The 26,302-nt window shown below is 43.1% G+C and overlaps 1 protein-coding gene across 1 annotated transcript in view; it reads left to right on the forward strand.

Annotated features, from left to right (window-relative positions):
* ADAMTS2 (ADAM metallopeptidase with thrombospondin type 1 motif 2) overlaps positions 1-26,302 on the forward strand; it is a 169,587-nt gene that overhangs the window by 43,741 nt on the left and 99,544 nt on the right. Inside the window, exon 3 of the mRNA XM_021410855.1 lies at positions 19,686-19,845. Within this exon, the coding sequence (XP_021266530.1) occupies positions 19,692-19,845 (154 nt within the window). The 5' untranslated portion in view covers positions 19,686-19,691. The remainder of the gene's footprint in view (positions 1-19,685; positions 19,846-26,302) is intronic.

Below are 26,302 nucleotides of genomic sequence, written 5' to 3' on the forward strand. Positions count from 1 at the left end.
AGTCTGCGAGAATATTGCAATATCTCCCAGAATTTCCTGTTCTGGCCAGCTGTTCTGCCAGAGCTGTATTTTGTTAGAAGGCAGATGAAGCAATTTCATTAACAAACACATACAGTAGATTTTTTTTTCCTGTATTCCACCTACTCTGAAACTTAACTTTTGATTATCAGAGTAACTGAGGTACAAAGGCTGTTTCCCCCATGGGGACATCACTTGTTATTCACTTCTTGCAGGCCTAAGCCTTTAGAGTGAACAAAGAGGAGATCTGACTTTTTTTTCCATTCCTAATAATGAGTCAGGAAAAGTCCGTGCCCCATCTGTGGACTGTCAGATTTTATCTAAGTTGATTTCTGTTTTGTCTTTTTTTTTTCTTTTTTAAACGTTGTAGACTCAGCCACAGTAGCAAGAATTAACTGCCTCCAAATATTTTTTGTAATTCTCACAAAACTCCTCAGCTAATGAGAACAATGCATCTTTGTGCTTGTTCCAAACTAGAAGCTCATACCATGCTGAAAAACACACTCAATTGTAGAAATTGCGTCAATCTTTCTTTTACCTATTGTAATGGGCTTTATTAATGCACCAGATTGCAAATAGAAAATTAAAGGCATTAGACATGTATAGTCCTGCTTATTTGACGTTGTGCTGTGTATTGCTTACATGAGGTTTGCTGGTTGTAGTAGCTCGAGTTGTGGACTTATTATTTTGTGCTGAGGCCGGTGACTCTGGTAAGCTGGGAAGCGATGCTGACCTCATGAGGCATCCTATGTAACATTGCCCCTCTTCCTAGTCTGTCTCAGGGATGAAATTATCATTAGAAATTTTAAATCCATCAAGAACTTCAAGACAGCTTTGCCAGTTACCCCAGCTACACCTTAGATTGCTGGATGAGCAGTTGAAGTGCAGCTTGAGGAAAACACAAACTAGCAGCACGAGTTCCCATGCCAGGTAGACTTCTTGAAATAGCACTGCCCACAGGGATCGTTTGTCACATTTGAAATGATAGCAGGCAATCTGTTGTGGCCTATGATGCTTTTCCATCATTTTGCGCGTGGCCATGTGCCTCCCATATGGAGCCAGCCCCTGGGGCTCTGTGCCCTGGCTTGTGCCCATGCGACACGCAGCCATCGCGAGGCAGGTGCCTGAGCTGGGCTGTCACAGCAGCTGAGCCATCCTGCTGTATGCACTTGTATGCTTAGACTTTGGTGAGCATAAAGGCTCCAGTTGCTGCTTATTGGCAGACCGTAATTCTTTCTGATAACCTGATGTTTACTCTACTTGTGGTTTTTTGTATTTAGTCCTTGTACTCAGGTTTGTAGTTTGATTGGAAGCTCTTTGTGGGCTGCATACTTATGTAATACCTAACTGTTCAGTCCTGAGCTCCTTCAACAAAAATAAATGGTAATGCTATTTATTCAATATTTATTCTCTCTTTTGCACTGCAACAGAGTCAGAGCAATATAATGGCATCTATTTAGCATTTGTGCATTTGCTTTGCAGAGCCCTCTTCCTGCTTTTTCTCCATTTATGTAGGTGTTCAGTATTGCTCTTAACTGTAGATTGCAATATGTAGGTTTTGACAGAGTAAACATATTCAAATCTGTACAGAAGATTCTTGGTTAATAATAGAGAAAATTAACATAACCTGTTTTAATTTGATGTTATACATACTTAAATGAGGTGTGTAGGGGCGGCACGCTGTGTCTGAAATGCGTGCAAAGACAAAAGTATATTTCTTTAACGCATACTTTCTTACAGGTTTGAAAAGCAAGTTTACATACTTACGCATGCAAATATTTAATTAAATTTCAGCTCTTCTCAGTGGGGTCCAGCTAAGAGTTCCTGCTTGTTAATTTTAACCATCTATAAAAGTTGTAAAAGTACCGAGCAGAAATTTACAAATGCCTTGTTTCCCTTGGCAGAGCACAAAAAGGAATTTATAAATAAATGGATGCTTCAGTAGTTTTTCCCCTAAGAAACACTTCACAAAATAGGAAAACCCCCAGTTAGCACACATCCTTCACTTGTGCCAAGTGTCTTGGTTGCTGGAGTGTCTCATACAAGTCTCAGAGAAGAAGAGAGTCCCAAAAATCGATTGCTGCTACCTGAAGTTTGTACTTCTTGAGGTTTTGCTTTCATAACTGGCTGGCTGCTTGGGCACAGGAGCTGAGTCAGCACTGAGCTCTGGCCATACCTGGTGACTCTGCTTTCTGAAATGAAATGCTAGGAGGATTTTTAAGGTGTGACTTAGTTTCCTCTGGAAGTCAGAAACAATAAAAAGGATGGTGCAGAAGCTGAAGAAATGTTTGTTTCTTAATTGATTCCTTTCCAAGCAAGTTAAAAAGGAAGGAAATGTGAATACCTGCTGGAAGGAAAAGAAAATTATGTTGTCTACTTCTGTAACCCCTATTTTCCAAGGTTTGGACAGTATTTCTACATCTCTCAGCTGAGCTGTATTTTTAGCACCAAAATACTGGTTGTGGTTTGCATAATCATGTGTTCACTTCAGGAGGTGCTTGAAAGAAAGCTGAAGTTATGCCTGTTTTTTCAAATGCAATTAATTTTAAAGTATTGTGCTAATTTTAAAACGCCTCTTTAAATTGTGGAAAAAAGCAAAGTTTTGTTCACTCTTGAAATCTAAGTTGGGTCTTGGAGAGAATCAAATTAAAAATTGGATTTCAGCTTCTAAGAGATGGAGCTACAATTACTTTTTCCTTTCCTCAGAAAAACTATAAAATTTCATAGGAAAAACTGTAAAAAAAAAAAAACCCTTTTAAAAAGATTTGAATGAAAAGTTTTGATTCGCTCTCTTTTCTACTTCTCTTTGCCTAAGGTAACTACAGCCCTGAGAGAAAGAGTTGTGGGGAGCTCAGTTTCATTATCTATACACCAGTCTTAGAGACAAAGCACACTTGGAGATGTAGAAGCTCGTGAGTGGATGAACAAGTTGGTTCATGCTAAAAGCATTTGGTGCCCATGAGCAAAATGATGCATTTATAAGCAAGGATATGTTAGTGTGTTTAAAATTTCATCTGTAGTCATGTTGTCTGTTAAAGCAAAGGCATTCCAGACACATAGTATGTTGAGGATCACGAACCTAACTGCAAAACCAATGGCAGTCTGAGCTCTGGGAGCACACAGGTGTTTTTATAATCCCCCTCTTCATAGGCTACTTTCTTCCTTAAGCTAGACCTCAGGGCTTGCTAACCTTCCTTTTACAATGCCTCTTCCTCCTCTGAGGTTATCCCCATGGCTCTAAGAATGACATTTCCTGATGGTTACTCACAGATTTCTAAACGTGTTTTAAGGCTATTTGGAAATTCTTTAATGAATCAAAGTGTGTTGAAATACTTCACTTTGGTCCCTCTGAAATGAGCTGGTGACTTTGTGGAGGAGGAAAGGCTAGTAGTACAGAATGGGAGGAGGGCAAGCATCCCATCTGAAGGCTAAAAGGGTTATCATTTACCATTAAGTCTTTTTATCAAGACCAAGCAGGGTGATCAGAAATGTTTCTGTAGCTTGAACATCTTTCAGACATGCATCTGGCTGCTGCTGTGATCAGCTGGAAATATCGACTCATCATTTTGCTCTCTCCTGTGAGGCCCTCTGGTCTAGGTTTCCTCCGGGCACCTCACTGAGGAGCTCTCCTGGAGATGCCCCATATGTTTGTGCTTGACGTGTGAGGAGCATGATGTGGCCTAGTCACACCTGGATTTACAGAGAACAGGACGATTGTTTCATCGGTCACTGGTTAAAACTTTCAGAGTACCCACTGTGTTTGTCTGCCAGCAAGGGAGAGCAGCTGGCAGGCCAGGGGTTAATTCTGGCTGCGCTGTGCAAGAAGCTGGCTCTGATCAGTCTGCTGTCACATGGCTAAGTGGCCTCTGGCTTTCCAAGATGAAACAGGTTCCTTCAACATATTATAGTTCTGACTGATTGAAGGCTGCTCTAAGTGGTTGAAATACGGCTAAAAATTACAGCACTTGTCCCCAGGCTCTTCTGTCTGAGCATCCATGAGGGCTTTGTGCTCCACATTCTCACTGCCACCCCTTGGGCTTTTGTGCTTTCCCAAGGTTTGCTTTTCCTGTAGATCTGCTGGAAAGCCGTGCGCTCGTGTTTGGTTCTTGTGCTGCCTATGGGAAGATGTTTGTGCTCCTGGAGTGAGGACAGCACAAGGTCCCATAGCACTGTGGGTGCCCATGGCTGCATCGCTGTGCCTGGCTCATGGCTACTTGGCTTGCAGGGCAGACATCTCTCCCGAGTGCAGATGCAAGAGGAAGAGAACAAAGCAATTGCATTTGTCCATTTGCTAAAGAAAATGTAAGCATTGTGCCATCTGTTCTGCAGCTACGTGAAGCCTGATGAGCTCTTTGGAAAAGACAGAAAATATGTTCAGAATCTGGGGAAAAGATGGATGTGAAAACAAGTTCCTGAAAATTGTCAGGTGCTTGGATAACACCAGAACAAACCAAAAATAGCAAAACAACAACAACAAAAAAAGTAAAAAATATGAGAAAAAAACTGCCTTAATGCAGGGAGTCAAATGCAACACTCAATAGATTTTTCTCTCATGTCATCTCCAGGTCCTTCCATGTGTTTCTTCACTTTTTCATAGAATCATAGAATCATAGAATGGCTTGGGTTTGTAGGCTGCCTTCAGGTACTGGAAGGCTGCAGTGAGGTCACCCCGCAGCCTTCTCTTCTCCAGGCTGAACAAGCCCAGCTCCATCAGCCTGTCTTCATAGGGGAGGTGCTCCAGCCCTCCGATCATCTTCATGACCCTCCTCTGGACCCTCTCCAACAGCTCCCTGTCTTTCTTGTATTGGGGGCCCCAGACCTGGACGCAGTACTCCAGATGGGGCCTAAGATTTTTCACATCGACCCTGCTCAGGAGAGCATTTAATAGCTTAATAGGTGTGGCACGAGTCTGAGGGGCTGCATCTGGCAGTGGCCCCGTCCGTGCTGACAGAAGCCGGGCCTCGGGGTGAGGCCTGCCCACGCCTGGGCCCGGCATACCCGCCTGCTGCCAAGAGCCCCAGCTGCGAGCCAGTGCACAGCTGGGCGTCGTTTTTCAAGAGCCAGGAAGGAGAACTGCAGACTCTGTGAAAAATGATAAAATCTGGAAAACTTTTTAAAACAACTTTTATAGCTTTGTGAAATTCCTGCTTCCCCAGAGTCCGGATGAGCCCCATGGAACTCGAATTGCCTTGAGCTCCTCGTCACTGTGCAGCCACCAGAATGGGTTGATGGCGGGGCTGGCAGTGGGCAGAGGGGGCTCTGGGGTAGCAGCAGGCTGGAAGGGAATATTATTCATTGCTGCAATCATTGCAGCAAGAGGATAGAGCATGTAAGGATGTATCCCTTCAGGCTCCTGTAAGCTGAGAACGGCAATGTGGTCAGAAGTGACTGATGGTGAGAGCTGCTTGGAGCATGAGGTTGTGCTGGTAGGAGAGGAAGGGTATCTCATGATTCCTGCTTTGAAATCTCCTGGTTTGGCCTTCAGGAGATTTGGAGACGACTTCCTATCTCTGCCACAAAGCTCCTGTTTGTCCCCAGGCAAGCCATCCAGTTTTCCTGCACCCCAATTCCCCAGTGAGGGAGCAGGGATTGCTTTCCTCTAGCACGGTGCTGCAAGGCTCTGTAGGGTTTTCTGTTACCATAGAGATGAGGAACCTAAATAGAATTTCAGACCTGTTGAAGGAGAGCTATGAAACCTGATGGTGTTACCAAAAGAACAGCTTGGCTCTGGCCATACTGCGTGGGGCGGCTACAACAGGTTGTAAAACTGTCACAGTAGGTGTAAGCACTGTGAAACCAGGGTCAGTTGGAATACGGACTTGTAAAAACAAAAAACGTACCAATATAAACTCAACCTGTAAATACGAAGTAATATCACTGGTTACAAAAATAAACTAAAAGAGATTTTCTCTTTAGGATCATCTGGGCATTTTAATTTGACAAAGTCTTTTGGTCTGGCAGGAGTCCAAGACCAAGAAGTCCAGACCTGCTTCTGTTCTTTCTGGGGCACCCTGGGGTTTCTGAGGCTCCTCTCTGTTTGTATTAAAGGTCTTTAATTTGCTATGAGATGTCAGCTGGAGAAGGAAAAATATGGAGTTATTCTGCAATTCGTTGTAGGCAGAGGGAGGCAGGGGAAATCATGCTTTAATTCAATTGATACTCCTCTCTTACTCTTCATTATGAAATGAAGAGACAACTTTCAGGTTCTCCTTACTGCACCGTTGTTTTCCGCTGTCTTTCGCATTCATATTAGGAAAAAAATGTTTCATGCCTTCAGTCTCCCTGCTGAAATAAGAGTGGTTTTAGAGGTCCTGATCATTGCCACTCAACTTTTATGGGAACATTTCGGTTTGGTTATATTTGCGGGCATCCTGAATCCAGTGTTTTCAATGCAGCTATGCCACTGACTTGTATAACAGAATAACAATGCCATCTGTCTTGTCTTTTTTTATCCCATCTTCAAACATCAACCGCCCCATGTTTTTTTTTCCTCCAGATGTGCTGGTTTACTTTCTCTGGATAGGGAGAGGAAGTCTTCACTGAACTTGTAGCAATAGTCATCCATTCCTCACGTGAGTTGGCAGGAGCTAATTTAAGACTTTATAAGATGTGTGGGTTGGTTAAATACTCCTGCCAAAGCATTTCAGTTTTTTTTTGGTCAGTGTTAACTTCCATTTGACAGTTTCCTATGCATTCATTCCATGATCTTCCTGATTTTGTCTCTTGAGCTCCTGTTGGTGCTGTCTCTAACCTGTGTCATGCAGTTAGTGGCCAATTGAGTTGGAAAAGTCAAGATGCCGCTCACTCCCTTCATAGATTTTCAGAAGTGTTGGAAGTTGACATCTGTGAACCTCTGTGTCTTTGTGATCACATAGCAATGTTTTTCCTCCAATGTGCTCATCTGCCTGTGCTGCAGGTGGGTTGGCTGCATTAGTGATGTGTCGCTGGCAGACCCTGCATGGACCATGTCACCATGGACCTCAACAGCATTTGGATGCCCTCAGGAAACATAGGGCAGCTATGTTTTGTCCTCTGCTGGGTATTTGTTGTTGCTGTAGGCAGGACTTAGAGGGAGGACTGCAATAACTGACTGGTTTGAGTGGTGGAGATGATGCAGATGGTCTGGTAACTTCTTTTGTAAACTATGTAAACTAATGTGTTGGGTTTTTTTTGCATTTATAAGAGGAGATAACTGGCTTTCTGGCTTCCTTACTACAGAATTTTCTCTGTTTCATACTCCTGGTTCTTGTAACTACGTTTGGACAATCAAGTTTGAGAAGTTTGTTAGCATTGTTGGCTCAAAAGCTGCAAATGCTTTTTCTCTCTGCCTAGCAGTCTAAATTAATAATGTCTGTTTAATTATAAAGCAATCTCATGAGATTTGCAGACAATTTTAAATAACAAAGTCACAATGTTTTATTGATGACATATACAGTATAGAAAGCACCTCCTCGAGAGCTTCCCTGGTATTTTTTAGTTGTAATAGTAATGTCCAAATAAACACAGGCTATTTGTAAGCTCATCAGAATGTGTGGTGGCCCTAACCTAGCCCTACTGGTGTGAATACATTAGTCCACTGAGACGCGATATACAATTTGATTTCTTGTAGTACTCTCAGATATTCAGACTGACTTATGCTTCTTTCTTTACATTTATTTTCCATACTCTTGTTATTTCCAGGGATTGCAGCCTACCTTCTGCTTCCACACCCACTGATTTCTCATGTTTCTGCAGTTAGTACCTAGCTGTGGTTAGATCCTTTAGAGTTCTGTCTATGCATGTGAATATTCTAAGTTCTGCAGCATGAAGTTTGGTGGAAAGTTTATGGTTACTGGAGCCATAGTTTAAGGAACAGGCAGAGGAGATGCTCTTGTGTTTCAGTTCTGACAGTAATGAAATGTTTTATTGGAGGGAGTGGGAGAGGAAAATACCAGGAAAAGCATAGGCAGCAAAAAAACCTTAAAAAACAGAAGGTTGTCGAGGTAAGGGAAAGATGAGATCATGTCAATGGCTATACTGCACTGGGCCAGGTGTCTGTGCAAGCCCTTATCTTGTCTCCAAAACCAGTCAGTGGTGAATGGTTATCTTTGGTTTCTTGGCATTAGTAGCTTTCTGTGGTGCTTGTTTTGGTAGACTTAGCCTGTTGCAAGGAGTTCCACAACTGAAGCGTGTGTTGCACAAAGCAGTACCCCACTGTCCATCAGGCTGATTGGTCTTTGTACCCAAGATCACTCCTGGAGCTTTTCTTAAAAGCTGCCTTTGTATTTCATTTGCACTCAGTCCCCTGGTTCTGAAGCAGGTTTGAGCAAGGTATGACGCAGGCGGTAGCTAGCCCGTTTCATCTGTAAGTTTTTTCAATATGGAGTCCTATAATCTCTTTATTGTAGATTCTATTTTATAACCTCTTCTTTAGATCTTTCAGTTTGAAATGAATCTCTCAGCACAACCTTAGATGGGGACAGTTCCCACACAGGGGCCTCCTTCAGGTTCTCCAAGGTGAGCATGTTTTGAAGAACCTCATTTAATTTGCTGCTATGGTACTGTCTCTGGGTGCCCCTTTACATCTCGATAATCTGCTGGATCTAGATTCCCTGATGAGTTTTCAGCTCCTGATCTATTTGAGGAAGGTTCTAGGATTAGGTTTTTATGCCTTTGCAAGTTATTCCTCAGATCCTTTTTTACCTTATCTTATTGTGTTTTTACATTTAATCTGCTAGTTTGACCATTTTGATTTTACTAATTTGGGCTCAGCTTCAGTTTTTATTATTTGAGGGAGGCCTGTATGCTTCAAATAACCATCCCTTGTTGTGCTGTTTAGCAATGCCAACTTTCATTTGTTCTTTCTGAACTCATTTGATGGATGGATGGTATATATTTGCTCTGAGTTTTCAAGATGCTCTCTTTAAATAGTTCAGTGGTACCTGCAATGAGCTTTTCTTTTAGGTGCCCATTCAATTCTTCTTTAACAAGTTTCTTTACTCTTACGTAGTTATCCTTTCTGGAAATGAGAACTGCAGTAGAAACATTGCAGGTTGTGTTCTCCTGCCTCCTCTCATTGAGCACAAACACGTTGTGGTCAGTATTTTCAACACCAGTAGCAACTGTTCAGCCGCACTGCTCACACAGTGGAAGACTTGGTCTCAGAGCTTCATAAAGCAGTTATTGAAAGATACCTAAAGATCCACGCTCAGCAGCACTCCCCAGGATGGTATTTTCCCAGTCCCCATGGATTGCTGGGTATCTCCCATTACGGTGTGCTTCCTGTCCTCATAGCCCTTTTGCTCTCTGTCGACGGTTTACGGGCGTTAGGCCCGATTCCGTGACAAAGGGGACGGGGGACCCAAGGGCCCACGTCCTGGGAAAAGGGGAAAGGGAAAAAGGGTAGGGAGATGGCCCTGAGAGCAAAGAACAGCGGCAACAATCTGAGGAGAAACAAACTAATTTACTAAATAAAATATCGGAATGCAAAACAACACACTATAATACAATATAATTACAATTTAAGCTGATAAATTCAATACAGAGAGAGAGAATGTCCCAAAATCAAGGTAGGCCTTACTCTACTGCCGACGATAAGGCGGCTGGAGAGCGAGGTGCTGCCAAGACGAGAGACGGCGGAAAAAGGGACGAGGTCTCGTGATCTGCAAGTTTTTATACTGCGAGCTTTTATCTTTTCCCTCCGGCTGGAAAATGGTAACAAAGGAGCAAAGTGCCGTGGGGACTGTAGTAGTCCTTCTCTTCTGAGAACTAGGTATGTCCACTACATGATGTTATGATGTGGAATACCAATAACCGAAAATCACAGAACCATGACACTCTCCTTCACTAGCTCTGTTGCTGTCCCGATCAAGCAGCTGACAGTTTCACCCAATATTGTTTTCCTATTTACACCTAGAACTTTAATCCAGAAGGATGCTGCATGCTTTTTGTTACGGTTAACGTGAGTTAATTCTAGACTCTATTCTCCACTGGCAGGCTGCTGTTTCCATGTGCTTCCCATCCTGCTGTTAGTGTCCCCAGGCTGTCCCCTTTTCACTGAGCATTTGGTATGTTCTTATATTAGTACGCATCAACGTTTACCCTTTTGCACCTTCCTCTCCTATAATTTAAAACATTCTTTACAGCCTTTTCAGTACGCAATACGATGACATGGGAGAAACTGATCTCTCCAGTGCAGAGTTCATCCATTCTGGAGTCTTCCCAATGCCTGGTGAATCCAAACCATTTCCATTCCCCCGAATCCATACCTCATGTTCTCAGCTGTGCACCTCCTATCCTACCTGTCCTTTCATGGGGCTGGGAATGCTTAGAGCAGTGCCACAACAAAACTTCTGGTTTCAGCTTGCAACCTGACATCCAGAACATCTGTCCTAATGCCCACAATGACCAGGAGCACCAACTCCTCCCACTGTTTCCTAAGAGGCCCTGTACATTCAGGTCTCCATGTGGATTCATTGCTCTGTTATATGAGTGTGCAAATAAACCCTGCCCCTCCACGGGACTTCCACCTGCCATTATTTCACTTGTAGCAGCCAGGAGCTTGCTTCAGGCTGTCCCTGGGTGGTCTATCTGGCATCTGTTTTTGTGGCTGGCCCATGAAGGGAGAGATGGGGAGCCTCCAGCTTCCTTCCAGCCACAGCCAGCTGCCCCAAAGCTGCCCTCTGTCTTGCTGACTGGGGACGAAGCAGAGCCTTGGAAGGAGCTGGGCTCCCTTGGCTCAGAGAATGAGCCCTCAGAAGAGGTCCAGCTCACGTTCATGATTTTGCATTTCCAAGGACGTGCACCACCAGCTGCTGCCCAGCTACCTGAGCCCAGTTTGCTCTCAGCTGATGCTCTTCATTTCTTCCTCTGCATTTATAGTATTTCTCATCATATAATGCCTAAACCTGAATCCTTAATCTGTAGGTTCTAATGCAATGCAAAGAATGAGAAATATTAATTTAAAGATTCTTATGGACAAGCTTTTGAGGTATTTATTTTTTCTTCTTAAGCTGCATGGATTGTCCGCAATATTTCAGCCTGAAATTTCAGTTGGAGTTTCTATTTTGTTTCTTTCCTAATATGTCCAAGCTTTTCCTCTATCAGCAATCTTTATTCTCTCTGTGCTTTCAAATGCTGGAGAGTTATCATATGCCTCCTTTCGTCTGTCATATAGGCAAATAGTGCACATTAGTTTTTTGATTTAATCCGTCTTAATAAGAATCTTCCTCCAGGGATTAATTATTTTAGTTTCTGTACTGAATCTTGCACTTTGTTGACATCTTGTACTGGAAGCCTAGAACTGAGCACAGGATAAAATTGAAAGCTCATCTCTCATTAGTTTTCAAACTCTCATTTGGATAACTGCTTTTCAGGTTCATCTCTTCAATATGGGGTAAGAACAGGAAGGTTAAATGAGCCTGTCTGTGGAATGTGGAAAGGAAAACAAGTCCCTGATATAGTAAACTCTTTGGAGATTTTGTTTTCCTTCACACTCATAGGGATCACTTTAAGAAAAAAATCACATTTATCAGGTGGAGGTTGTCTGATTCCTAAGCCATGAGGAGCTGCACAGGCCAGCCCTATGGCCAGATTTGGGCTGTGGGGCAGAGCAGAGCCAATAGAGTGTGCAAGCTCCCTCCTCAGTGAAGTTTTATACTTACAAGGGATCAGGCTTTCATTGCTCTGGTTGACATCCAAAGTTGGGGACCAGGGATCGCTGGGTCTGTCAAGGTATACATCTTCATAGGCCAATGATGTAGGGCTAGATTTTCCTGCCATGCTCTCTCTGGACAGAGCAGAGCAGAGGTAGAGGAGTCTGGGGTGGCCCCACTTCAGCAGCTCTCGCTGCCCTGGGGTTGGCGTTCTGCAGCTTGGGGTACTCGTTTGGAATGTGAAATGGTTCTGCAGTGACATCTTCTACAGGGAAGAGTCAGGATTTCTATTATTTATAAGCATCAAAGTAACCTTATTTTAAATGCTAAGTTTTTACTCAAATAAATTTTAAAGTGTATATACATACATATATGTTTAAATATATATTTAAATAAATCCTTTCCCTCCAGTGTTTGGTCTTTTATCTTGTTTACTTACAGCAAAGACGTAGACTCTGTTTCCCACCCATTAATGGACTCGATCCAGCCCTGCTGCATTCTGGATGGTGTCTGTTTTGGGGAGGCTGCAGTGAGGCTCTGGTGAAAGTCTTTGGCCTGTCTCACACAGAAGGTCAGACTAAACTGCTTGAATATTTATGAACCCATTTATGAATCCTGGCCTTGAGATTTATGGATGTGACACCCGTTGGCTTCAGTGCGTGGTGATTTATGCCTTAAGGAAATATATTTTTGAAAAGAAACTTGTGTAGCAGCCACCCCATTTCGTGTGAATTTGAGTTGAAGAGCTCTCCAGTCAGATTGGTTTTGTTTTCTCGCCGAATGGCAATTCATTTTTATTGCTGAGGGTAGAACTCAACTGTGTGTTTTGTCAGAGTGACCTCAGAAATGCTTTATTTCAAATGGTTCCTTGTGTTGAAGTGGAAAAGTTAATCCGTTTGGATTTTGCTGTTAGCAAATTCGTGGACTCAATATTCACGCTTTTCCCCTCTGAAAGATTAAAATTGAGAAACTCTGTTGCAGGGAACTGCACTTACTATTCCCTGCTTGCAGCAACAGCAATCAAGTTTACAATCCCCTGAGTCAGCAAGATCTGCCGCATTTATCATTTTCATTCTTAACAGCTATTTAATAACTCACCTCTTTCCCATTTGGAGTTACACGTACCTGGGGACCTCAGACCTAGAGACTTTTCCAAAATGCTCTGGCTGGAACATTATTTTAGCTAAAAAACTGCTGGTCTGTGTTTAAAAAAAAAAAAGAAAGAAAGCTCCAGAATTATAACAGGTCTGGCAGCTTAGCTCTTTGGAGATGAGGTTCCTGCTGTTGGTCCTGGAAGCATCAGAAAGGTTGAAACAAACCTGCCAAAGGAGCAATGCTGCGTCACCGCGCAGCTGCAGGATCCTGCTGGGCATCTCTCCGCTCCGGAGGCTCTGCTGCACTTTTTTCAGGCTGTATCTGCTTCAGACACTCGCTTTGCAGAAAGCCGCCTTTACCTGTGTTAAGCTTTTGGAAAGGCAGCCGCCCTCTCTGGATGCCAGGATTCAGAGGGGAGCAGCTGGCAGCGCAGGGGCAGGGGCTGTGGGGCAGTGTCTGTCTCACTGCTGCGTCTCTTCAAAACCCACAAACCCTCCTTTGAAAAACTCAAAATGAGTTATGCGATTTATATGCAAGGTTTGAGCCTGGATTCCCATCTACTATGAACTAATGCATTTCTGTTAGCATCGAGTTACACTGGCCGCAGATTTGTGTCACTGCTGCTATTAATCACACCTGCAGTAGGGTAGGGACTGAGCTGGGCTCCACGGACAAAACTTTATTTTCAGTAGCAGTGGAAGCATATAGGCACACATTTCTGAGTTTCTATATTCTATATGCCCCTGTGTTTCTCCCTTGTGCTACAAGGACTGTGAGAAAGCAGACTGTCATGAAAGCACTCAGTACAGATAGCTCTTATGTGTGCTGCTTTTCATTAGCAGATCCCAAAGTGCATTAAAAATGTGACCTTAACTCCATTCTGCAGAGGATGAATAGAGGCACTAAGAAGCATGCAGCTTTCATACAGCTCTGCTTCTCTGTCAAGCTATCTATATAACTCCTATTTGTATACATACTTATTCTGAGGAAATGTGGAAAATAAAGCAACTTAATGGCAAGTTGACTTGGAAATAAAAGCTGAAAAACAGTCCTTTTAGAGTGACAGTAAGAAAAACATGCGCAATTAAATATTTTTCTCTTTTTGCCCTTCCACGTCCTGCCTGGGACTGAACTAATCAGTGTAGTGTAGGAGAGCAGCGGCACACAGCACAGCGAGGGGCACCGTCCTCCAAGGGTTCGGTGCAACTCCTTCAGAACATCTATTCACCTCAGAGAAAAGTGGATTAGCTGTGCAATGCTTCAAGAAGACAAGGCATATTCTCAAAGAATCCAATGTGAATATGGCATAAGGTTTTTTTTCATTACTCTCTATATGAATGAAGCTAAATGGAAATAAAATGCCAAGCATGCCTGCTCCTGAATCAACGTACTTCATGATTGAGAATAAAGAAATTGCAGAACTGAAAATGCTGAGAAATCCCACGTGGGCTGGAATGAGTCTGGAAGGTCTATGTTGTGTCCTTGCTTATACCCAGGCTTCCTCGGTGATCTCGCTCCAGTCATCTGAGATCTTTATGCATCAGGTCCACTGTAATGTCATTGAACCAATAACATTTCCGTACTTGACTTTAGTGCTGGGAGGACACATCTGTTCCTGTTAGGAAGAAGCACATTCCTGCGGCTCTAAGACCCACAGAAGGATCATAAATAAAAACAACACATTCAGTTTGCTGATTCTCTGCTGAAAGTGCCACATTAGTTCCAGTTTTAGTCAAATGTAAAGCAATGAAGTATATTTAGAGTACAGACACGTTCATATAGATGTGGAATAAGTCCCTGTCTGATCTGTTGTCCTGCAAATATAAATATTTTCTCTTTTGAGTCATTTACAGAATGTTTTCTGGCAACTGTACAGTGAAATGCAAATCTCCTGTCCCTGCTTCTCTGAGAATCGATTGCTGGGAGGATACCATACTGCAAATTCCCCTCTGGAGGATTCACTGACATCATAGGGAGTGCAGGCTGCTAACCCAAGCACTCAGCTTAACGGTCAGATAGTCCGAACCTCCCTTCGGTGTCAAGGAGGATTCCATGAAGTTCAGGGCTGTATTTAGGATTTGGTTCTGGACAGGTAGAACCGAATTCTGCCTTATGTGGCAGTTACTTTTTTTCGGAATCAAATACTCCAGAAAAAAAAAAAAAAAACAACCACCCCAGGACTCTCTACAGAAATACTTTTTCTAAGAGTCTATGAAACACTCCGGTTTTGTAGGTTATGGATTTAATTAAATAAGCAGACACTTAGATTTTTTAAAAAATATTATTAATTTCAGGTTTGCTCACATTTAATTTTAGCTTCCTATCTGTATCATGTGCTTGGAGATTGGGAAGTAAATCTGCCTTTATATGGCAATGAGAATCTTTGTAAAGCAGTACTAATGAGGAAGAAAATGAACATTAATTAAACTTGCGGTTACAGGATGGGCTGAAGCTCTGGAGTCCTGAAGCAGCAGCTAGATGGGTTGCTTCATTACAGCCTAGAACAGGAGCTGTGATGGGAATGGGAATGAGGAGACAATTAAGTTGCTCACTGAGTGCACATTTAATTAGCCACAGGAGGTAAAGCTCTAAAACTCGGGGTTTTCTGTAGATCCTAAATGTGCCATGCATTTTTTCTGTCAAATTAGACTTTCAAAGAATGCCTTTAGAAATGTGAGCGGGTTTGGGGTGTTGAGATGAGGCCCACTCCAGTGTGGAGCTGTGCAGGGCCAGCTGCTGGGAGGTCCGGCTGGTTGGGTCGTACCCGGCATGGCAATGGGGCAGCAGGTCCCACGGGAGGTGTGGCCTCATGGCAAGTGGCCTTGTCCTGTCCAGCTAGGCAGGTAGGGAAGGGTCCCCGCCATCCTTACGCTTATGGGTGTCTGTAGATGCTGTAGTCCTTCAAAGCCTGGCTGGTCTTCAGAGGCACATGAGCTCTATTGCTCCCGAAAGAGATTAGTGGAGCCCTAATCCCAGCCTTGTGTGTTGCTATGGACTCATTTGTGGCTTATCAGTATAATCTTTGTCTTAATTAGAGGGGGCAGTTGCTCTCTGCCATCCTTATGAGTTTTTTTCCCGAGTGGCTTTCACTTCTGAATCACTGCCTTGCTAACCTTAGCAGAGGTTTTGATTCTTTGAACTGCAGTTTCCTTTTGATTAAGTGTCTTCTGCCTTTAATGCATATTAATGAGTGCTAAGCAGTGCTTGACTCCAGTAATTTGCTGCTGGGTTCTGGGAACCCTTGGATGGAAGGCCTGGGGATGTCCTGCTTTGGGAAATTGGGGGATATTATGGACTCTTTGCTACAGTTCAGTGCGTTCCAAAGACAAATGCATTTTCCATTAATTTGTATTTTTATTAGTCACAGGACACAGTCACAGCTGCCATCATTATTTTGCAATATTCTCATATTCGCTTCAGTTTGAACTTAGAAGCTCCAGAAGAGGAAGAGGTAACAGCTCCCAGAACTCAGAGGGCTTGGTGGGACAGAGGCTGGCTCCTGCTCCTGGCTGTGCTGCTCAGTGTGTGTGTGGCTGCGAGGGGACACGTGTGTGTGTCCTTGAGCCCCGCATGAGCAGCACTGCCAGGATGGGCAATGGGCGTTACAGAATGGGCACTGCTGGTAGCAGTTCCTTGTCAGCTCCTGGCTCCCGGGAGCAGCTACAGATCCTCTGCCCAGAACTTGGAGAGACTGAGAACTGAAAGGCTAGATTCTGCTTGCACATTGCCTGGAGTAAATGGAGGATAACCCAAGAGTGTTCTCAAGTCTTGTCAGTCTAACCAGTGTCAAAAGGAAGGCACAGATTTGCTCAAACAATACAACACCTGGTGCCTGCAAGCAATCTCAATTTCCTGGTGACTTTTTTTGAGATGTTCTGAGTAATATCAGAAAAAAATCATGAGGCAATTCATCGTGAGCTTTTCAAATTCAAAGCACTTGGCAAAAAAACACAAGTCAGCCCTATTAATTATCCTCCAAGCCTGTTGTTATGGCAGTTAAGGAGTAGAGAAATGAAGGCAAAGAGGTTAAATGTTTTGCTTGAACTGGTGAGGAAGTGCATGGCAGAGAAACCCAGGAGTGCCATGTATTTCTTAATGGGTCTTGTATAATTGTGGGTATGTTCTGAGGCAGATGGCTTGAACTTTGGATTGCTGTAGGAACTCTGCCTGCAGTCTCAATGAATTTTCTTCCTAAAGTCTTAAAGAAAGCCATATTTTCCTATTTAATTCAACTTAAGACATGAGAATAAGTTGCCTAACTGAAAGACTGCGTAGAATAAACAATCTATATAAAAATATATCATTCTTTTACAATCCAAATACACACTGTTTTCTAATACTCCTGACCAAAAATAACAGATGTGCTTCTCAGGTCTAAAGGAAAAGTTCCAGTATAAGAGAGAAAATCCAAGATGAAAATGAGGGGGAAAAAAATATATGCATATCCATGTTGGAAGGTTAAATTTCTCCCTTTCTACACTCCAACAGGACTAGAGAGAATATGGCCATGGGGTTATACAGACTTGAGTTGCATCTATCAGAGAAGCAGAGTATGAGCACCTGGTGGATGGGCAGCAATTTGGCAGCATTCAGTGCTATGTAAACCCCCTGCATACAAATGGCCAGCACCAGCCACAGTCATCTGCACGAAGTGGCAGTGCTTGATGCCTGGTTTTGTGTCCTGGGAACCAGCCTTCAGGTTTCTCCTTTGTTTAGTCTTGTAGCCTGTCTTCCTTCTCAGGGGGGAGTCTTCAGTCTGTGCAGAATTGAAGTTATTTATTCCAAAAACACACATGGAATCTAAATTTCAGTTATAAGAGTAGTTCTTTTAAACAGCAGTAGAACTGATCTGACAGAAGTTGTCTACCTGGTAATTTTCTTGGAAGGTTTAAACTCCTCCAGGCTCTCATTGGCACACCCCTCTGCTTGCCCGTATCCTGCAGGATCCTGAGATATGGGCTGCATTCTAAACAACGCATGAACAATTAAGAAACAGCATTAGCTTCTAAGTTAATAATAGGTATAGTAAGTCCAGAAATATATAAACATGTTTGCAACAATACAGCTTACTTGCCAAAACCAAAATCCTATTCTTTCACTGGCAGGCTGTCCATGTGTTTCCCCTGGGCTTGTGTATGGCACGTGCGCTGTATCCCGTGCAGCTGAGCATGCAAATGCCTGTTCCTTCTTGATCTTTAGCTGTGTATTTCTCATCAAAAGGCTTTAAAATTGCTGGATATCATATCCAATATCCAGAAGAAATGTGTGTGTGTCAACAACAGGTACAATAAATATTAAAAGGAGTATAAAGGAGAATAAAGGATAATTCAATCCTGGATTTGTCATGTACTCCTTAAAACACTCCACAATATCATTAGCTGTCTCTCTGGGTTCAGCACTTGCTTGTTTGTCTTAGCTTCCTTGAGCTGCTGAGCCTATCTCACCTTTTTTGTGCCTGATGTAGAATCTAAATTAGATAAGAAGAAACAGGACAGGCTTTCAAATTCAGTTTCCTCTCTATACGGGCAGGATGGCATCGGTTTAAATTGCTTCGATATAATTTTGCTTCTTTAATCCTTCTTCTTCAATCTGTTTCTGTATACATTACATACATGAAATCTGGGACGGGAAATCTTGCCTACTGTGAGTTAAGACATGACAAATGAACCTGACATTTTTCCAAGGAGTGAACCGAAGAACATACTGTATTTATAGTGGTAGAAATGCAGTTTGCTGCTTGTAGAAGGAAAAAATATGGGTTGTATGAGAACTTAAATGCTGGGATATGGTAAGAGTGTTTTAGATGATGCCTGTTTCAAGGGAGGGTGCTGAGTTTGAGGCAGCCAAACTGCTTCTCCTGGAAGCTTGAGGTCGGGCTTCTCCCAGCACGGAGGGGGTCCCAGAAGCACAGGTCCCAAGAGCTGCCATCATGTCCAGAAGTTCCCGTGTTCCCAGCCCAGAAGTCCCGTGAGCTGGGTGTCCTCGGTGGGCAGGGTGGAAAGGAGTGTGATGAGGAGGGAGGTTCTGAAGGTTATTTTGGCCCTCTCTCTATAACAGCTTAAAGTTTCTTCCATATTAACAGTAAGGCTTTCAATTTACGTGGTAACTTTGTGTCACTTTAAGTTCTCAAACACAGGTTCGTAAATGTATGCAGACAAATGGATTCAAGCCAACCAGCTCTGCAGGGAACTTCTGCCCGCAGTATCCTCTGCCCTCGGGCAGGGCTGCACGTAGGAGACACGTGGGGTTATTCTGAGGTGCTCTGTAGCAGTGCAAATGTCTCAGTTTTTCACACCAGGGCAGCTGAATGAGCTTTTCTCTCTTAGCAATGCACTACTGGCACCTTTCTTAAAACGAGCTGTGGCTAATTCTTGAAAGAGGTTTTTTTTTAAATTTTTTATTTTTTTGTCAGTGCAGCCTTTTGTGTCAAGGGAAAAATAATCACTGCTCTTATTTGCCTGCACGTAAGCCGTAGTACTTCTGTCCTGCTTCTGAACAGAAAGGCTGTCTCTTACAGTTTTTGGCTGTGGAACTGCCCATCAGGACCAGCTTATGGCACTGACCTGATCCTCTTTAGCAGATAGGAGGCACTGGAGCAGTCTGTGGCTGACAGATAGCCAAGGTCCTATTAACTTGCATTGTGGCTGGTTTCTAATTGAGATAGTATTTCCTAGGCAGGTTCTCAGACCTGTGCTTCGCTCATTTGGCTTAAGGAGAAATCCCTTTGGTTCAGGGTTTTACCTTTTGTCCTTTCTTGTCAAGCTGGGGAAATGGTACTTCATTTTGCTCTAATGAAGAATTCACCTGGCTTCCTCTCTGCATCCTAATTGCTCTCTAGAGGACGCTAATGTGTGCTTAAGCATATTGTAACTGTTTACTCACAGCGTCAGCTGTGTGTGCAGTAACACAAAATGTTCGATCTCTGCCCTGTTCCTCCAGGCTGGCATGATTCGCACGGACAAGGACGAGTTCTTCATTGAACCTCTGGAGAAGGGGACCCGCGAGGAGGAGGAGGAAGGAGGCAGAACACACGTGGTCTATCGCAGGGCAGCTGCCAAGAAGCAACTGCCTATTGAGGATGCAGACACCCTGTATAAAGGTAAGGCAGAAATGTTAATACCAACTGATGTATAAAGTGTAAAGGCACGTAGCCAACGTGTCTTGCTGACTGTTTTTGCTATCCTCAAAATGGCATTCTTCCTCTGTAGTAAAAAGGTAGGAAAGGAGTTGAGAACTTTATCAGGGATAAGCAAGCACAGTAGCAGCCAAAACTATCTCCAGGATGATGGAGCTTTGTATGCTTTAAGGAGCTTTCTTGGCTCTAGCTACAGCATAAAGTCATTGTCCCAGCTGAGTCGCTGTGGCACAGCACAGGAAGGGGATGGTGGATGGAGCAGCACTGCATGGGTGCCCCTGTGTGCTTGGACAGGTGGCAGTGCTGGCTTTGCAAAGGCTGTTTTGGAAGGCTGCAGCAGGGACCCTAATGCTGACGTGGTACATGGGCTTCCTGTTGTCAGTGTCTTCACTGGGCCAAATTTATTCCTAATGGTGAAATAATGGCATCTTCTGATATTCATATTCACAAACTTCCTGGATTTATTTGTGTTTCTGATTGTGGAATTTAACATAACGTGTATGAAGTAGACAGTAGTAGTGTAGGGGGAATATTAAGTCCCAGCTTGAACCAGTGATTGAGCACCTGGTGGGAAGGCAGGGCCAGCCCAGGGGAGCTCAGGTGCATGCAATGTTCCAGAGTGCCTGGAAGGGAGCCAGGATCCACCCCTTCCCAGACCTCATTTAAGGGTTGGCAGTGGAGGTGAGGGTCTCTAGCTGGAGGTTCCTGTGTACCTGAGGCCTTCTAAAGGTAAGTGGATTCTTTCCTTTATTTCTGTGCCTTCTGCTGTAATGTTTAAGTAGATCCTTGCTCTCTCTAACTTAAGACCTTGCTACCCTGCTATTTTGTTGTGCTTTCCATCATGTTATGAGTAAAAGGATCTAAGTGTAAATACCTTTTCTGCATAGCATTTTCTATTTCTGTTTGGTTATAGTTCCTTTTTTTGCTGAATAAATAATGGATGCAAACCTTGTAAGTACATGTTATGATAACTGGCTTTAACACTGAGATTAACTGGGTTGTTTGACTGGAAACAGAAAGCTATCTGCATTTGGGTTCCAAGTGTGTGTACCAAACAGCAGAGTTACTTGCCACTGTACCCTCACGTTACCCTATTGCAGTATGTTTTAGGTGTCATACAGTGTGTTAGATTTTCCTTTGTAGTAATATGCTGGGTGATCCCTCTTGAGTACGTCTTCAAAAGATAAGTGTTTTAATCTGCTGTAAAAACTCTGCCATTGCTCTTGCATGTGTTAATTCCCCCCACACCACAGGGAGGAACAATCATGGTGATTAGGCAATGTAATTAGAGTCATAGAATAATAGAACTGAGTTGGAGGGGACTCTCAAAGGCCAACTGCCTTGCAATGAGCAGGGCCATCTGCATTATGGCCAATAGTGTAAATTTCTCAATATCTAAGTAGGACTGGAGACAAAAAAGGAAGCAAACAATTGTGGCCGTTTGACTTTTTTATCTAGTTTGGCCACCAAAATGACCTAAGAATGTTGTGACCCGATGCAGCACTGTACTGGGTTCTTCTCATTGCCTCTGTGTTCATTCTGGAGCAGAGCTGGGGGTGGCAGGCCTGAGAGCTGCAATCCCGCAATCATATGGTGGAAGCTGCTCTGTTAGTAGGTGTTTGTAAAATTATTGCAGTGTTGGGAAATATCAGCCAGTCACCGTATTTCCTCTTAAACAAAAGACTCGATGTTATTCACACCTTATGGCAGTATTTTTGTTTTTGGCTGGTAAATATTCCTCCAGAGTAGGAGTCTGGTACACAGCGAAGTGTAAGTTGTAGATCGGCTCCAGTTATTGGCATGCGGGAGGGAGGCTCTTCTGACAGCCGTGTCTGAAAGCCTCTGTGGAGCACAGCTTCTCGTGGGGCTGTGTGTGGACTGCCAGGTGTGACCAGCAGCAAAGTTGTGCTGTAGCATGTGATGCCAGCAGCCTTCTGCTGCTGGGCCTCCTCGGGGCTCGCCGTGCTGTGCGCTTCCATAAAGGCTGAAGTTTGTAAGCTCTGGTGCAAAGGCACAAAATAACAATAGCTGTCAGCCAGTACTGTGGAATTACAAAGCAAAAATGAGGCTGAACTCCCACAGGCAGAGCTGAGCTGTAGCACTGTCCGTGTCTGGAACAGCAGGTGTCTGTGTTAGGTAGGAATTGTTGTGATTTCTCATATTTCACGTTTTCGAATAAGGAAACAAATGCAAAGAGTGATAATCTTCCTTCCACCTGTTCTCTCTTGATTATTAAAATTGATTAAAGATTATTTTTTTTGGTTTGGAAAAACAGAATGAAGCCACAAAATACTGCACTCTTCTTGCCCCCACAGGATTCTCTCTGCCTTTCACAAAACAAGAAAATGAACAGCCACTCTGAAACTGTGCTCTTCTCCTGTACTCTCATTAAATTGGCTTCTAGCTCCTCCTTTGCTTTGGGCAGTAGTCTTAGAAAGGACATGTTTTTCAGGGGAAAAAAATGTATTTTTATTTTCTAGTTTGTCTTTCTGCAGAATGCATCTGGTTTTGTTAAACAAGTGTCAGGATACTGAGTATGGGGTATTGATAAGCGCGATGTGATACGTGTCTCCATTACAATCTCAATGAATCAATGGGCTCCTTTAAGAAATATTTAAATAACTTTCAGTGTGCTCCTTCTATTTAATAAAGAAATCATGAATAAAACGATGAAGATTGAAAAATAAAAGAACATTTAACCTATTTAGCCAAGAGCGCTCCTCCTCTTCCATCATCCCTGGAGACAGTGGCATAGTTGCCAAGTCCCATAAATTTACATGTGATGAATTGTAATGGTTGGGCTATTTTTAAAGTTCAGCCTCCAGGAATCATAAATATGGGATAACTCTTCCACTAGGTGAGCTTCTGTCTCTTTTAACTGTTGATGAAAACTTTGCGGTTTCTATGTATGTATTTTAAAATAATGAACAACATAGAGTATACAATATCCCATAATTTTGAAGATAACATCTTCCAAAATCCCATGATCTGGGAGAGGGTTGAAAGTCATGATTTTTGAATGCTTGGGTTTAGAAAGGTAGATACGAGCTTCTTGTAAAGAGTGCTAGAGATTAAAACTTTTGTCCCCGAAATGGGACAAGCTGTTGTCCTCCTGGTGGCACAGGAGGTAAAGGAACAGAAAGCGCCATGGACTTGGAGCTGTGTGGGTCAGCTGGCTCTTTGAGGATGTGGGGCACACCCTTGTCGAGGCAGAGCTGGAGTCTGATTTCAGACAACACTGGGTTTGTTTTTTGTTTATGTAAAACACCATCAAGACACTGATGTAAATACTTGCTTTGGCAGCCTGAGTCACTGCATTCTGACTGGAGTAGGACCACCTGGTTTTGATGAGAGTCCCAGCATAAAAGGAAAACAGCATTTCTACCTGTTTTGCCTCTGTAAACAATACAATTTGTCAATGTATTGGAGAAGCCCAAGCCCTGTATTTTAGGCGAGTAACAATGTGGGATGGAGTCATAATATAAAAGTCTACGTGAGCTCACTACAACTATCTCAGCTGAACTAATTGTTCTGGGAAGTGTTATCATGTACTGATTGATGTATGGCAGGTATGGTGGAAATAAACCCAGCTTTTTCCAGCAAGTATGTTTTTACTGTTTGCCTGCATATAATAGTTTATCTTTCTCTAGATAAAAATAGTCAGCGTGCTGAAAATATCTTAGTATTTCCAGTTGAATTCCTTCTTAAATAGGTGAGAAATGTTGCTTGACAGCAGTAAGATTGCCTATGTAATAGAATTAAATAGGTAAACTTGAGGATTGTTTTCTTTTCTTGAGACTGCAGTATTTTACCTTGAAATGTTCTTTAGGTGTTAAGTGAAGAGAGAAGTATTCAATTAATGGCTATGATGTGTCTTGATTTTTTTCATCTCCAAAGGCAATCTGAGCATCAGCCTTCTAAGCTCCATCCCACAACTAAATCACTGTCTGTTATGTTGATCAACTGAGAGGCAATGATTATATAAAAACTTCCTTCAGGTTTGCATTCTCTCTCAAGATCGTTGTTAAAATACATTATTTTGTTTTATTGTATTGCTTGACTGCTGAGAAACAGAAACTCACTTGAGATGACAGTTTTATTTACTGTGTTGATGGAAGATGACCTTAGCAAAGAGCAGTTTATTACTGAAGAAGGCAACAAGGTAACTCTCCAAACGTTCTTGAAGCAGGGAGGTTGTTCTCTCTTTAACTGCAAGCGAAATCCCTTGGAATGGCCAAGCCCGACCCGACAGAAGTCCCACCAGGAATGTACTCTGGGCTGACTCGCCCATCTCCTGGCAGATCATAACTCCTTCCACAGCAATGCTTGGGTTTGCCTGAGGTCAGATCTTCGGGGAGATAGGGCTGGGTGCTGAAAGATGTGATAATTTTGTATGACCTTGTGGAGCACTTCCTGGGGCAAAAATGTCTTGCTTTTCTCTAAATGTCAACCACTGTTTCCTTTTTTTAAGTTGAGGGTGGTTAACATCCCACCAGACTTAAGTGTACTCCAGTCAGGTAAAAGGAAAGAAAGTTACTGCTTTTACTCAACAGAAGCAACCAGCTCCTTTCTGAGCCTATATCTGTATGTTCTCAGAGCACAGCTTCTCCTCAGCCCTACTGCTGACACCATCTGCCTCTCCATGGCCTAGAAGGGCTAAATAAAGCCTTTCTTCTTCCTCATGCTGATGGGGACACTGGGGAGTCCTGAGGGCTTGGGGGCCAGTCCAGCAGGAGAGAAACTTGTGTCAGTGTAAGCTGGAATAACCAGATGCTAGAAGCTGTTGGGGGGGGGGGGGGGGAGGAGAAAAGAAACAAAAATCATCAAGTAAAAAAAATATATGGTAAAGTTGTAACAGCTCAGTTGCCAGAGCTTTGCAGGTTTTAAAGATGATGTTTCAGAGGAAGACTCCTCCATCATAGTCCATCAAACTGCCAATGCCATTGATTTTTACTAATGTATTTAAATTACTCTTTAGAAACCAACAAGAGCCTGTTGTACATTTCTGCTGGGTTGCCTGAAGCAGTGCTCAGATCGGCTGTGGGCTGGCTGGGTGCCATTCTAATTTACAGAAACTTTTCTGGTTACCTTTGCAGAGGAACCGTTCCTTCAGCAAACCCAAGTTTCTCCAAATCCAATTGATATTTCCTCTGAGTGTACTCCTGCTGATTAATTACTGTTCCTTATTTTGTAGTCAGTAAGGCACCGATGACAGTATTTTTTTCCTCCTTCCTACATCATCTGTGCATGATAAATACATCTGTCTCTCTCCTGCCTTGGGTTTTCTCTGAATTGCACATTGCAGATTCACAGGGCTGTTCTGGGAAGAGAAAGATCAAGAATTTAGTTGTGATTCAGGTCTTGAATAAGCAGCAAGGTTATGCACTTCTGAAAAAGGAGGTCCCCAGAGGGTTATTAGGCCATTGGATGTCACCCTGCCCAACCACAGATGTGGCTGATGAAGCAGGTTTTTGCTAGGACGGGCAAATAAGGCACTAATGTGAAACTCTTGGATAAATCTGAAGACTTCATTTTTCATAAATGTGCAATAAATCATCTGGGATGATTACTTGAATACTAATGAGCAGTACATTTAAATATGCTTGGCATGAAATATAAGGAATAAAATTTTTTTCTGGAGCTGGTAGAACTTTCTACCATAGTTCCACAGATTACCCTGTAGTGGATTTGCACTGTACCCATCCTGTCACTGCAACGTGTTCTAGGCAGCTGTTCTTGTGGCTGGAAATAAACATGTAAAGGAGATCATTGAACAGAATAACTTTTTAAAATTTTTATTTTCTGAACACTACTTGAACACCTCTCAGAGAAGAGTGATTTTTGTTGGTTTTCCTTCTCTGGAGGCAGAAGGGAAGCGCCTGTGTAATGGAAGATGCATGGTGATGTATGTGTGTCAGGGCCACCATAAAATTGTTGGCTACTTTTACAGTGGGCTTTCTTGAATTCTTGAGTGCTTTGGAAATTGTGTTGCAGTTTCAAATGACTTTTTCTGTCAATTAAAACAAAACCCCAATGCTGCTGCTTCCAGATGCTAAAAATCACTTTCCAAACAGTTGAACATTCTGTGTCATCAAGTGCTGTGGTTGCTGCAGCACTGGTTACTTTCACCAGGAACAAAATCCTGGTGTGCACAGGTGAAATTGGTTGGGCAGCACAGCCATGTGCAGAGCTGCTCAGGGATGCTGCATGTGATGGGGGATGCAGAGGGGCTGGAGCAGAGCACTGCCATGTGTGCTGGCTCCACTCTGGTTTCCTGGCCCCTCTTCAATGCGCTCCACAAAACCACAGTTGTTCCTTTAATAAATGGCTTCTAAACATGGAATATGGGAACATAACGATACTATATTAAGGACCTCCATTTCTATATTCATCCTTCTGTGTCCTCATTAGGCAGTTGGAG

Source organism: Numida meleagris, chromosome 12, assembly GCF_002078875.1.
Source record: "Numida meleagris isolate 19003 breed g44 Domestic line chromosome 12, NumMel1.0, whole genome shotgun sequence".
In the NCBI taxonomy this organism is placed as follows: domain Eukaryota; kingdom Metazoa; phylum Chordata; class Aves; order Galliformes; family Numididae; genus Numida; species Numida meleagris.